The sequence below is a fragment of the Merops nubicus genome, unplaced genomic scaffold (assembly GCF_000691845.1).
Source record: "Merops nubicus isolate BGI_N331 unplaced genomic scaffold, ASM69184v1 scaffold22562, whole genome shotgun sequence".
Taxonomy (NCBI): Eukaryota; Metazoa; Chordata; class Aves; order Coraciiformes; family Meropidae; genus Merops; species Merops nubicus.
In genome coordinates, this window is record NW_008593130.1 from 22,573 (window position 1) to 35,928 (window position 13,356).

At 51.6% G+C, this 13,356-nt stretch overlaps 1 protein-coding gene across 1 annotated transcript in view; it reads right to left on the reverse strand.

Moving 5' to 3' along the window:
- FLT4 (fms-related tyrosine kinase 4) overlaps positions 1 to 12,166 on the reverse strand; it is a 34,731-nt gene extending 22,565 nt beyond the window's left edge. Inside the window, exons 1-4 of the mRNA XM_008935376.1 lie at positions 12,073 to 12,166; positions 5,404 to 5,678; positions 1,213 to 1,325; positions 179 to 341 (exon numbers count right to left, since the gene is read on the reverse strand). Coding sequence (XP_008933624.1) covers positions 179 to 341; positions 1,213 to 1,325; positions 5,404 to 5,678; positions 12,073 to 12,149 — 628 coding nt within the window. The 5' untranslated portion in view covers positions 12,150 to 12,166. The remainder of the gene's footprint in view (positions 1 to 178; positions 342 to 1,212; positions 1,326 to 5,403; positions 5,679 to 12,072) is intronic.
- Between the last annotated feature and the right edge of the window lie 1,190 nt (positions 12,167 to 13,356).

A 13,356-nucleotide genomic window follows, 5' to 3' on the forward strand; every position in this document is an offset into this window, starting at 1 on the left:
CAGGAGGCTTGGGTGTGAGCTCCTGCTGTTTGGTGTATCTCTGTCTGGCACACAGTAGAGGGGATATAAGCACCATGCAGAGTCTGGGTAGCTAGAGAGGACCATATCAACCCCAAGAGCCGTGCTGATGGACCTCAGAGGCATCCAGCTGCTCCCATGCACCTTCCCACATATTCACCTGCTATATGGATGATGAAGAAGTTGGATTTGAAGACCTTCTTGTTGATGACAGTTTCACACTGGACAAACAAGAAGTCCCTGATCAAGTGTGTGGGTACCTGCACTCCTTTCTTGTTGTCCCAGAAAGTGCTTTTCCCATCAGGGTGGATGAAGGAATTTTGCTGGAAAAATCAACATTTTGCCAACTGAAATAAGAAGGTAACTGCATTCCCAACCCACCCTTTCCAGGTTTTATGCTGGCTAACACATCCCTTTTGTGGGAAAAAATGATGCAGTATCACGTTGTGCTGGCCTCCTGCCCTCTCCCCACAAGGGTTTGTCTTCTAGGAATCATGGCCTCCCCTATACCCTGAGCAGCCATATCCTGCACCACAAGCCTCTCCATCTGCAGAGTGGGCCAGAGACTTCCAGGAATGGAAACCTCTAGTGATAGCTAAGGAAACTGGTGCTGATGTCCCAAATATCAGCCCTGCCGGGATGAGTGCTGACCTTGAGTAGTGTCCTTCCCGGGCAAGGGAAAGGCCCCTGGCCCCCAGAATGTCCCTGGAGGCCTTTGTACAATACTAACACTCATCCTGGAAGGATGTATTTGCATTGTAAAAAAAAAGTAAAAAAAAAAGCACAAGCAAACTGATAACACAGTTGTTTTTAGTCATTAGCCCAGGGCTGCAGCCTCCTCTCTCATGGGGACTGGTGACCACCTAGAGGGTTTGTGGATCACAGAGACCAGAGCAAACAGGGGATGCTGTGGGGAAATAGGATTAAAACAAAGTCTTGTTTTGTTCCATAGAGCTCCAGGGAAGAGAACAAGGTTGGCAGGAAACCCGTGGGGTCTGCCCAAGGGAACTGGACAGCACAGGTTCAAAGAGCAAATAAAATGAGGAAGCCAGTGGCTTGTACTTTCCATGGAAAATGTATCCCATGCATTTTCCACTCCTGGCAGTGTCTGTCCTGCTTCCACTCACACGATTACAAATGCAGAACAAGTGCAACACATCTCTGCCCAGAGTCCCCCACTGCCCGAGCTCTCACCGAGATCAGTGTGACGTTAAGGTCTGGGATGGACACGAGGCATGGTACCCAAGTGTTCTCCTTCTTGCTGATCAGGAGGGTCTCTGGCTTGTTAATAAATGGCTGTTCAAAATCTGAAGAAGAGAAATAAGGAGAACAGCTAAACTGAGGCATGAAAAGAACTGGGAAGAGGGACCGAAGAAAAGGAGACTTTCTGGCTTCCTTTAACACACCACGAGCTTGCCAGAGGGAGCGGTGTTGAGCTGGATGGCCTGACTCCAACGTGTGACCATCGGAGGAGACACCTGGAGCTCGGAATGCAGAGGGAGCAGCCCAGGCGGGCGCCTGGGCCAGCTGGCTCCTCCACACCACACGCCGTACCGGCGGAGCGGCACTCGGGTGACATTTGGGCAGTGCTGGAAATGACCTCTCCTTTCCTGACCCCTCGAGGTCTGTGCCTGGGTTTGACACCCCTGAAAGCAGGGTTCCCAGCCCGGGCCCAGCTGGTGAGAGCTTGTGGCTGCAGTGGCAGGCAGCCCAACCTTCCCGGGCCAGGAAGTGATCTTCAGCCCAGTGGTATGCAGATGTCATCCTGCTGCCACCCGCCAGCAGGTAAACACATAAGCTGAGCTCTCCAGGGCTCCGCTGCCTCCCCACGGCTGGAAGCACAAATATTGACAGGAAGAACAAAACCACCCAAAATTAATCAGTGAAACGACTCAACGAGGCCAGGACGTTACACGAAACTCCACGTGGAGCGAGCACCGGGCAGGAGAGCGCCTGCACAAAGGGTGTCCCATCCTGCCCAGCCCATCACCTCTGCCAAATGAGAAAGGCCCATGTGGGGCTTCACGGTGGAAAGAGTTGATGGCAGCATATAAAGGAGATGTGCCACGGCCCTGGCCCTGTGTGCCAGGCACTATCCAGGCACAGAGCACAAAGACCAGCCCAGTCCCGAGGAGATGGCAAGCCAGCAGGGCAGCACCGACCCCATTTCTGGTTCTTTCCCAGATAATATAGAGAGACCAAGATCCAAAATAAATCCCAAGGCATGGCTGGAGAAGATAGGAAGGATGAGGTTTGTCTTGCAGTGCTTCATGCTAGCTGCTGCTGAGGCAGCTGCTCACCTGTCTGCTTGGCAGCATGTTTGGTTTGAAGGTTTTTCTACTCTTTGGACTCTCCCACACAGGGCAGAGAATCAGCACCCACACAAGTTGACTAAATGGGATGAAGACAAAATTGGAAGAGACAACAAATTGTGAAGCTGCTTAGAGTCCTCTGCCAGTGCCTCACTGATGGATAATTTCTTCTGTAGTATCAGCCCCTGCCTGCCTGTTTCTACAGGGACACATGCCTCACAGGATGCTCTATAAGGAGACTGGTCCCTAGTGGTCCCTAGTCCCAGCTAGGCATCTGTAAGAGTCATGTTGCTGGAAACATCTACCCAGCATGAGGTCATGATTGGCTTTGCCTTTGGAAATTGTCCCCTGGGTAAATGGGGCTTTGAAGGGTCCCCATCTGGGAGTTGTGGGACCTGCTAGGGGAGATTTTATGGCTTCTGCTATGCTAGAATCAGACCAACTGATCCCTGTGGCCTTAAAAGCGACTCTTTATTCACCTGGATGGCAGCTGAACCATTGATTTCAAGGGACTGTAGCAGGAAGACAACTGTCCAACCCAAAACCCTTTCACTCTGCTACCCAACCCCTAAAGCTGCCCATCTAAAATGACAAGTCAGAGGTGAATTTGGTAATGATCTCCACATGGGGACTCCGCTGTTGAGATCACATTGGCTCAAACACAATCCAACCCAGTGCTCCAACTGTTAAGTGCATAAGGGAATTCCTTCAATTTTTGGTCTATAAAGCTGTTGCTTCAGTGATAGTTCATGCTGCAAAGACCTACTCTGGGTGAAGCACTTTTTCCTACAGTTTAGCTGAAACAAGCCGTGCACAGGAAACATGTTGGTGAGTTCTTATGAAAATACAGAATGCCCAGAGGATTCCTATCTTTATTTCCTGGGGTTTTGTGCTACCACAGCATTGCTGTCTTCTGAAATTACAGATTTGTTTCCGAGTGTGAACACGTTCCTCATTCCTCTCCTGAGCCCTGGGCATGTGAGAAGGAGGAGACAGCCATTGCCAGAGGTGAGAGACCATGAGGTCCCCTCCACACTCAGATGGCAGCCAAGAACTCACTGATTTACTGGGCTGGTCCTGCTGCCAATAAGCTTGTGATTCACATCCTAACTCCACTCTCTGACCACATCACGTATTTTCTATAAAGTTTTCTTAATGGGTCAGATGGGAATAATTTAGCATCTTCTTCATTAATATATGCTAAGCTTTATGAGAGGGGGGCTGTACGTATCCTACTCTACCCTGATGAGGCATTCTGTATGTTTACAGTGCTATCTGTAGCTGTAATAAAATACACACCTAACCAGACACATGGGAAATGAGGCATATGCCTGGAGAGTTCATTTGAGACCTGAGCTGCAGGTAAAATACAGAAGAACTCATTTTTCCAGCCAAACACAGATATTTCGTTCTTGGCAGTTCCACCAAGCTCTTAACAGGAGAAATTAGGTTGATGGATAAACCTGTGGTCTGATGATGCTGTCTCCAAACATCCCCAGCACTTACATCAGCCCTTCCAAGCTCTCCAGGGACAGTTTCACATTGCAGCCCCATTCAGCAGGAGCAGGCAGGGCTTTATCTGGACGTTCTGCAGTGGCTACGGTTACTGTACGCCCGGCTCTTCCTGACATGTCCCTTCTCCTGCCTGGGAAGTCAGATTCTGAGATTTCCTGGGTGCCTGATGGCCATGACAGGGCACAGCCCGACTGGAACAGGCACAGACCTGTGCTGTGCAGCCACGGGCACAGCAGCGCTGCGAGGTGTTGGCTGCATCTGCTGCACACACACTGTCCAAGGCGCCCAGAGTCCCACGGGCCCGACAGCGTGGGATTTATTGCCCCTAAGCCACACCACATGGGCACACTCGCTGCTCTCTGGTGAGGAGCAGAGCATTACTGAGCTGCAGATGAGGCTGGAGGTGAGAGAAGGTGCACAGGGGGCGGAGTGGCATTTGCTGGATCACACAGAAAATCAGGCACTCCCTGCATTTAAGTTTCTTAGGGTGTACATATTTTCAGTGTGTGTCAGGAGCTCTCTGCCTCCATCCTGATACAACAGTGTCTGAACACCCCTGTCCAACTCACAGAAGTCTCCTCACAACACGTCTGGGATCCAGGGAAGCTCTATCCTGTTTTAGGATGGAGAAAGAGGAGGTGATCACCCAAACCAACCTCAGCTCCTCTCCAACAGCTGCCCGCCTTTTCCGATCTGTCCCTGCATTTTTCTCTGCATAGTAGCTGAGGCAAATTTGGCTTTGCCCTAGGACTTCTGAAAAATGTATCTTGTCTGTCATGACCTGCCTGGCTCATGACAACTGCACCGACTAATAAATGGGGGCGGAAAGAGAAATAGCTCAGCCAACTGTTTCCATGGGACAGTGCTCGTTCATCTTGCTGTAGCGTGCTGCAAGCAGTGGGGGAGAGGGCGGAGGAGGAGCCCCTGGGGCACGGAGAACTGAGCATTGACCCCGCAGCCACTTGCTGAGCTGAGGTTCCAGCTCCAAGCCTGGTGGACAGCCCTCCTTCAACACACGTCTCACAACCCTGCCAACACAGGCAGCCCCTGTGCAGCGTGGAGAGAAGCACCTGGGGCTGCTGCTGTGGAGCGGCTCCAGGGCCACCAAGCCTGGGGACAGGAGGAGGCTGCACACGGTGTGTGGGTACCACTCCTCCTCTCCCTCTCAGCTTTACAGCATGTTGTCGCCCCTAGCCACTAGCATCTCGGAGAGTCTCCAGCTGCCCAGAAGCGAACTGGTGCTTTTTTTAGCAGCAGAGTGTCTCTGAGGCCCGGCTTTCACTCCTTAAATTCCTGCATTCCAGCCTGGCTGAAGCGATGCCCCCGGGCCGGGACGTAATTGAATCCCAGGCGCTGCTGCTGTCCCCCAGCGATGGAGGGATATTGGTTCCCTGGAAGCGGAGGGAGCCAGGGCTGGCCCCTTCCTGAGCTTGCAGCAGCCACGCTCTGCCTGGGGAGGCCGAGGGGCACAGGGGGCTTTTTACTCTTTCCAATAAAAAATAAGCTGCCCCCGAGGTCCCCCGCAGCTGGAAGGTGCCCCCTGTCGGGTTGCTCTTACCTCTCACAAACACGTAGGTGCTGACGGCTGTGGTGCCCTCGATTTTGGCATCGATGTACTTGTAGTAGCAGCGGTAGTAACCCGTGTCGTTGGCCTGGGCCCCCGTCAGCACCAGGACTTTGCAGTATGGCTTCGTGCCCGTCCCCTCACAGTCGTCTTCTCGGATGGCCCGGCCGCTGCTGGGGGCTGCTGAGGCCACCAGCTCCGTCTCCTTCTCCTTCCTGGCAGGGTCCACCTTGCCCCCGGGCCACGACCACTCCAAGGGGTGCTGGCCTCTAGACGTGAGCAAAGAGGAAAGATAGCTGTGGGCTGAGCAGGGTGAAGGTGGCGGGGATTTAACTGCCCTGTGTGACTCTGTGCACATCTGCACGTGGCCCAGCCAGCCACGGCTCTGGGGCTGCAGCATGGGGGGACTGCCGTCCTCCAAGGAGAAAGACAGGCGTGAGGAGATGGCAAGCAGCTTCACCAATCTCTGGGCAAGACCGTCCCCTTCGCCAGGCCACCTCTCTGTCCACACTAAGCTGTAAGATATCAGCCCACTCACAAGGAGGTCTCCCCCTCCCAGAACTTTGTATTGCTGGTATTGATGCCAGGCCACAAAGGGCCATGAAGGAAGGGCTCCAATTTACTCTCTATTCCCTTTCATTATTAAAAGGGTCCAGAGCTATTAAGAAAACACACGGATGTGATGAGTTCCCTTGGCTCAGGGTAGCTGCTGGCTGGGGCTTGCAGTGTGATGAATGGAGTGGGAAGGAGAATGAGGGAAGGAGAGCAGACTGGAAAGAAAGCGAGAAAGAGAAAAGCAGGGGGGAGTTAGGGATAAAAGACAGCAAGGAGAAAACAAGGGGAGGCTCAGCTGACTGCCTTCTGTCCAGCTGCCAGCTGTTTCCTTTTGGCTGCTGTGGGAGAGGGTTCCCTTGCTCTGCACAGGACCCCTCCTGTAGACATATCCTGCAGCCCCTTCAACCCCCCAGCACTCCCCTGGGGCTGCTGCCCCTTCCCACCTCCTACAGACACCTCTCTGAGGGTCACAGCCACAGACCCTGTTCACCAGTGGCCCAAAGACAAACAGAAAAGTCCAGGATCTGCAAGAACCCCCCAGGCAGAGCGTGCACGTGTGCATTTATTTATAGCTGAGGATCCCCAGAGCGGGAGGCTTGCCTACGCACAAGTACGCACGCACGCGCCACCCTGCCTTGCCGTAACTCCACTTGTTTACTACACACAAAACAAGCTTTTATTCCCTACTGGAAGCTTCCTTCTGTGAAATCAGAGCCCCTTTCAGAGGAAGGCCTAGTCCCCACTTGAAAGTTTGCCAGCGTAGCTGAGAGTCACTTAAGAATGTGCAAAAAAAAAAAAGAGGAATGGGAAGAAAGAAGCCATGGCAAGAGACGGCCGTGGGTGTAAAAATGGCCTTTTGTCAGCACCGTTTGCTCTATTAGGGGAAACTGGGCTCATCTGTGATGCAAGTTGGGAACGAGCATGTTGGCACACGCAGCCCCTCTGCCAGGGAAGCTCTGCGGGCAGATGCTTTTAAGCACAGCCAAACCGTGACCGTCAGCAGGAGCTGGATCCAGCAGAGAGCAAGGGACAGCGAGGAGGAAGCGAGATAAGGTGCCATCGGAGGGCACAATGCCTCAGTCGTCATGAGGACAGGATTTCTGTCCAAGCGTGGGGAAAGACCTGCCCCTTTGTGTTTGTTTCCAGCAGCTGATTTATCTTCCTCCAGACTTTACCTTCTTCCAGCTCCCGCTGCCTAGCTCGCTGCGGATGAGTTTGGAGACAGGCACAGGGGCTCTGGAGGCAGTGACGTGCCCTTGGGGACAGCCACGCAGCCCCTCTGACCCAGCTCAAACTTCTGTGCTCACTAAACTTGCTATCAGTTCCTGAGGCAGGATTTGAAGTGCAGCTCCTGGGGCTTGTGTTCATGAATCCCAGGCAGGCTTCTCCAAAGTATCAGACTCAGGGATCACAAGGGTTGGAAAAGACCTCTAGGATCATCAAGTTCACTTGTGACATCAAGTCATGAACATTTCAATAAAAATAAGTCTTGAATTTTGAGTTTTTCCCATCGCATGCATACACAGGATAAATAACAGTAACTGAAGTCACTGAACTGGTAGCACTCAGTGGCCTCTGCCATGCCCATTGCTCTAGTGTCCATGGCCCTGCTGCACCAGACACCAGACCCTGGAGCCGAGTGCGTCGCACCCTGACTGCACAAAGGAGCCCCAAAGCCCTCTGGCATTTGCTCAGGGGTTCTTGGTGCTCCACGTGGAGCAGGATAGTTGTACAAGTCTCCAGCGTTTCCGCTCTCTGTTTGTTTACCCGCTGGGATTTTCACGCATTATCAGCCCCACTTGTTTTATTAACCATCAAGGGCAGCAGTAGCTGAGTGACACGTATTTATATAAACACAGATGGGCCAGTACAAACAGACCTGACGACCAGCCCGTGGGCAGCTCTAAACTAAAGCATTCCTGGCATCATAGAATCATGGAATTGTTCTGGTTGGAAGAGACCTTCAAGACCGTCAAGTCCTGCTGTTAACCCAGCACTGCCAGGTCACCACCAGACCATGTCTCTAAGCACTGCCAGGTCACCACTACACTGTGTCTCTAAGCACTACATCTACACATCTTTTAAATACCTCCAGGGATGTGCTGCTCGACCAGATTCAGTGAGGACACAGAAGGTGTAGACATTAGTGTGAGTCCAAGTTAATGTTGCTGGTGTGTTAAGAGAACCAGAAGAAGGCAGGGCTGACGGCAGCCAAACTTGCTTGGATTTATCTCTGAATTTATCCTCTGCATTTGAAGAAAGGTCCAGGCAGCGTTTTGGATCGTTACTTCCTTCCTATCTGTCACCTTTGAAGATTCATTCCCAAGTTGTTTTCTTTCAGCTCTGTGATAATGTGCCTCTGGGTGATGGAGCCTACTGATGCCAGCTGGAAACAGATGTACTGTAGGCTTCTCCACAGATGTTTTCTGAAATCTTTTCAGGACAGATACTCTTCAAGGGAGACGTTTCAATTGGCACCACTTTTCTTCAATCCTCTTTGAAGCTCCCAAGCATTGTATGATGAGCAAAGCTGGCTGTGGCTTTGTGGCTTAGCTGGGATAAGACAGATCCCCCCTCAGCACCACGGAGGATGTTTGCAGCGGTCGCACACGTGTAGGAAAGAGCAGCGGGTGTTGTGTGCCCTCAGACACTGCTCTGAAGTGGTCATGGTGGGGCACTGCCTCATCCTGCCTCCTTCAGCCCTGCCACAGCACTCATTTCCTCCATGGGTGCCAAAAGGGCTCTGGGGTCAAATATTTCTTCTCTGCCAGAGGAGGGTTTGTGCATCTGGACATCAGCTCTATCAACAAGTCACTGGGCAGCAAAGGAGCACCTTGCCCGTGTTTTTCTCAATACCACAGCTGCACGATGCTCACTCTCCACCTGGGTGCCCAGCACCTGCAGGATGGGCTGGGCTGGGATGGGCTGGGATGGGAATGGGCTGACACAGCCACGACCAAGCTGATCCCTCTGGAGGTTTCTGCTGTTGTGCAGCCAGCTCCTGTGGGCTCTGTTCCAATACTGATGAGCCAGAATCACAGAATCACAGAATGTCAGGGGTTGGAAGGGACCTCCGGAGATCATCGAATCCAACCCCCCTGCCAGAGCAGGACCAAAGCTCCAGAACAGCACAAGCTTTCTGCCTGCCCCCGGTGCAGGCTGCTGAGGACATGAATGCAGATTCACAATATTCTTTCCTTCCTTCTTGGGATGGGAGCTAATAAAAGATGCAGTGTCCATGTGGGCATCAGCCCCTTTGCCCTGTTCTGTCACTTGCTTAGGTCAAAGCATCACTGGGGCTCTCAGCCAGCCCTGGCATGATCCGTGTTTTGAGGAACGCTCCTACACCTGTCCCCTGCTCTGTCTGGACCTCTCATGGGTGCATTGTGCTGAGTGACAAGGGAACCTGCCTGTATGTAATCCCATCTGCAAACAGAACCCCAGCATCAGGTGGCTCCTTGTGTGTGCTGTGTCCTTGGGTCTCTGTTAAGCATGCTCAGCTCCAGAGGCATTGCTTGTCCCACGGCCTGGCAGGGCTCTGGTCACTGCTGAGGCTAGGTGGGCTGCAGAGCAGGAGGGGGGCTGCAGAGCTGTGGGTGTGTGAGATCCAGGCTGCTGCCAGGGAGCCTGAGAGTGCGGTTGGCTGCAGGACTCTCACGCTCGGTGGGTGAAGCTTGAAACATCTCCAGGGAGTTTCACACTGGGGGGTTTGAGCTCAGCTTTCTGCTGCAGCACTGCCTCGAGCAGGCCCATGCTCCTGGCTCCAGGGCAGCTCGAAGAGCAGCCAGAGGACATTGTTCTCAAGGGAAGACCAGGGTCAAACTGAAGCCACCTCCAACATGATGCTCAGCAGGAGGATTTGATTTCGTGTTTGTTTCTGCCCTACCCTGCCCCACCACCCTCTCCTTTGCCTGTTCTCTTGGTGGTCTGCATGTTTTTCCCTTCAGCTCCCATTAACACAAGCCAGGTCTTCCCAGGGTGGGCCATGGTCCAGAGAAGAGGTTGGAGATGCAGCTGGCTGTAATTAGAGATCCAGGGACCAGGCGAGATTTACTTTTCATTCACATGAAGTAACAGTGTCCCACAGTCAAAATCCTCTCCTCAAGACATTAGATAAACACAGGCTTGAGAGCACAGAGGGAGAAGGGGAACCTCTGAGCCATGCAGGAGATGCTGAGACTTATCTACCAGTGGATGGTGCAGAGGACACTGCACAGCCCCTGAGGAGCACAGCTGGCACAGCAGGATGCAGCCAGGGAGCAACATGGGCAGGGGGTCCATGGGTTTTAGGACTGAGTGCAGATGGCCCTGCTGCTCTTTGACTGCCCAGTTCAGTCCTGTATGGCCCCTGGGATCCAGGGGCATGGGTGTCCCTTACCTCAGCCATGCCTGTGCCACCATGCTGTGTGGATGCTGCCCAGTGAGCCTGAAGGATGAGCCTTGGCACTGCCACAGGAAACAGTGAGCTTGTTGCCACTTGGAGAGACTGTGGCTTGTATGATGGTCCCAGCAAGGGCAGGCTGTGCAGAGTCTGCACTGGAAATACGGTTGGGTTTTTTTTCCCACTTCATGTGTTTTTCCTTTCTATTAATTGATACCTAACAAGGAAAGGGCAATCCTGTCTGCAGGCAAGAAGCATTAGCCAAAAAGAAAGGCTTTCCACCTCATGGTGCTAAGCAGTTATGTTCATGCTCGACTGCAGAAGACACTTTCTTTAACCACAACTCTAAATTCAGTATGTCTTTTAGCCTTGGCTCAATCTGAAAGCAAGAGAGTCTTGAAACCACTTTCTGTGTCCCTCCCTGGGCCACTGCTGAGAAAGAGTCTGGCCTGGTTATGAGCTCATTCAGAATAGTCTCACTGAATCTTCCCTCTTCCAAGGTCTTACAGATCATGTCAGTTCCCACATCCCTCTGTGGAGACAGGTACCACAGCAGAGCACTGGAGTCCCTGAACTCCCTCCTCTTCCTCCATGCCTCCCAGTCCTCTAACTCACGCATTTCCTACCCCTTAGCACACACCACTGCTCCTCGTGTCACTGTGAGCCAGCCCACCACCATTTAGCTTCCTAGACCAAGTGAAATCAGTTTAGTACGGCCACCAACAACCTCTCATCTGTCCCTCTCCCCTGGTTATGAACTGATTCACAAAGTAAAAGCAATGCCATCTGTTCCAGGAAAAGTTAAATATGTTTGTGACGAGACATGAACACAATGCCAGCCAAGCATTTGCAGTAATTGCTCCATGGTTATATATAACACTGAGAAACACCCATTTGAGGCCCATGCTCAATTTATACCCCCGTTGGGCCCTAGCACTCAGATCCCAAGCATGGATCTGCTTTCAGCTGCTGAAGGGAAACTCCAGCTTTGTCAGGAAAATTTACCTTGGTCAGCTCTTCCACTTGTGGGTTTGTTTTTTTCCTTTCTTTCCAGGTAGTGCTGAGAACATGTACAGCCAAGTCTCCCAGCATAGGATAAATCAGTTCAGGGGCATCACCTTCCCAGACCCACAGTCCCCAAAACAAGCAGAGATTCTTCAGCTCCTCTTACAGTTATTCCCTGGACCTGGCCAGGGATTCTCTTCATCCCAATGTTTACAAGGCAGAGCATTAAATCCTAGCTTCCCGAAAAAGCTGGAAACCTCTCACAGCCACCACTAAGTCCAGCATTGCCTTCTCCCATGGGTTTTTCTCAGTGTCCCCCCAAATGACCTGCCAGATTTAGAAACTAGAACTACCACCCTAGCAGCCCCTGATGAGGTGAGAATAAGCAACGTCAGACAAAGACAAGAAGAGTTAGGAAGGCAAATTTCCCTGAAGAGCTTTCAAGGAAGCTGTCAGATCACACAAATGTTTCTCTACTTTCCCTCTGCCTGAAAGACTACAGCAGAGGTTATCACCATCTCCTCTGTGACATATTCAGCTTCTTTCTCAATTAATTAATTAGATGAATTTAGACTTGGTGATTATGGAAGATTTCTAGTCAGCCATGCTAATTTGCAGGTATACTGCAGTGAAGGTCTCCCTGGTGGGTTCTCCTTGCCTGGTCCTCCAGCACTTGCTAGGTAACAGCAGTCTAGGCAGACCCACACTTGCTTGTGCCTTACCTGCAGGTGATGCTCAGTGTGTCCTTGGCGTTGATGACGTGTTCCTCCTCAGTGATGTTCAGAGTAGGGGGAGTCATAGAATAGCTGCTCACCAGATCTGTGTGGAGAAAGGAGAGAAGGGATAATGCAGACATCTGCTAGTCTGGATCCTTCACTGTGGGCAGCAACTCACTTAGCATCATGAGCCCAGAGAGGGGAAAGCCCCTTGAAAAACATCTTGTAGGTGTTTGCTCCTGCAAGATAGTTTAATGCTGGCTCACTGGGACTCAAGTGGTTCATTTGCAGCCCTCCCAACTCCAGCAAGCAGCTCTTCAGCAACAGCTCCAGGGCCAGGGCCAAACAGCCCTTGAGCTCACACAGACTAGCACAGATGAGAGCCAGAAAAAGAATTGAAAGACCAGAAACCAGGTAATTCAGGTGTGGCCATTCCTCACCAGGTGACTGAGACTGAGCTCTTGGAGTAGAGCTCTGAAATTATCTTAACTGCCAACAGGAGGAAGCCTGGCAGGAGATTTTTCTATACACACGTAGTTTTCTGCAGTCAGAGGTGCCCAGATACACAAATGCCAAACTCTTGTATTCATACAGAGATGCTCTCAGGAGCCAGCAGGCATTCACTGAAATGTCCTTCTCCTGCTGGGCACTCTCGGGTACAGGCAGTCACTTGAACAGGACCAAACCTTTGAGGATTACAGCAGCCCTCTTCCCTGTACCACAGCCGAACAGGCATTCCAGGGGTGAAATTATCCAGGCTCAAGGACAGACAGCTAAACATTATCACTGCTTCTCCCAGTTTTTTTTCTGGGAGAGTCCCACTTCTTGTGTGCTTGCATCTCTGGCATGCCAGACATGCACCCAAAGTGAGCTCCTCATGGACAAAACATCTCGAAGTACCGGTTACCCTCAGAGATGTACTCCTTGTTTTTCATTAGCACGGTGTTGCTGACTGTCATTACTCTGTGATCTTTATCTTGAAACTCCAGCTTCTGGAGACTTGAGATAATTCGAAAGAAGAGTCTCAGTGACTGCAAAAACAAGCAAGCAAACTAACCAGAAATAGAAGGGAAAAAAAAAGTTGCAAAATGTGAAGCTGTGACTCAGGTACATACTAAATGCTAAGGAAGAAAAGAATGCAAAAAATATGTTGCTTGCTTGATTTTCTACAGAAAAGTGAGGGGTTTGCAACCACCTTCTGTCCCTCAAACTTTCAAACCCGTGTATCAGGGAAATTTGGCAAGGAGGGAGAGGTCTCAAGGACCTGGCGTTTCCATGGGCTTCACAGGA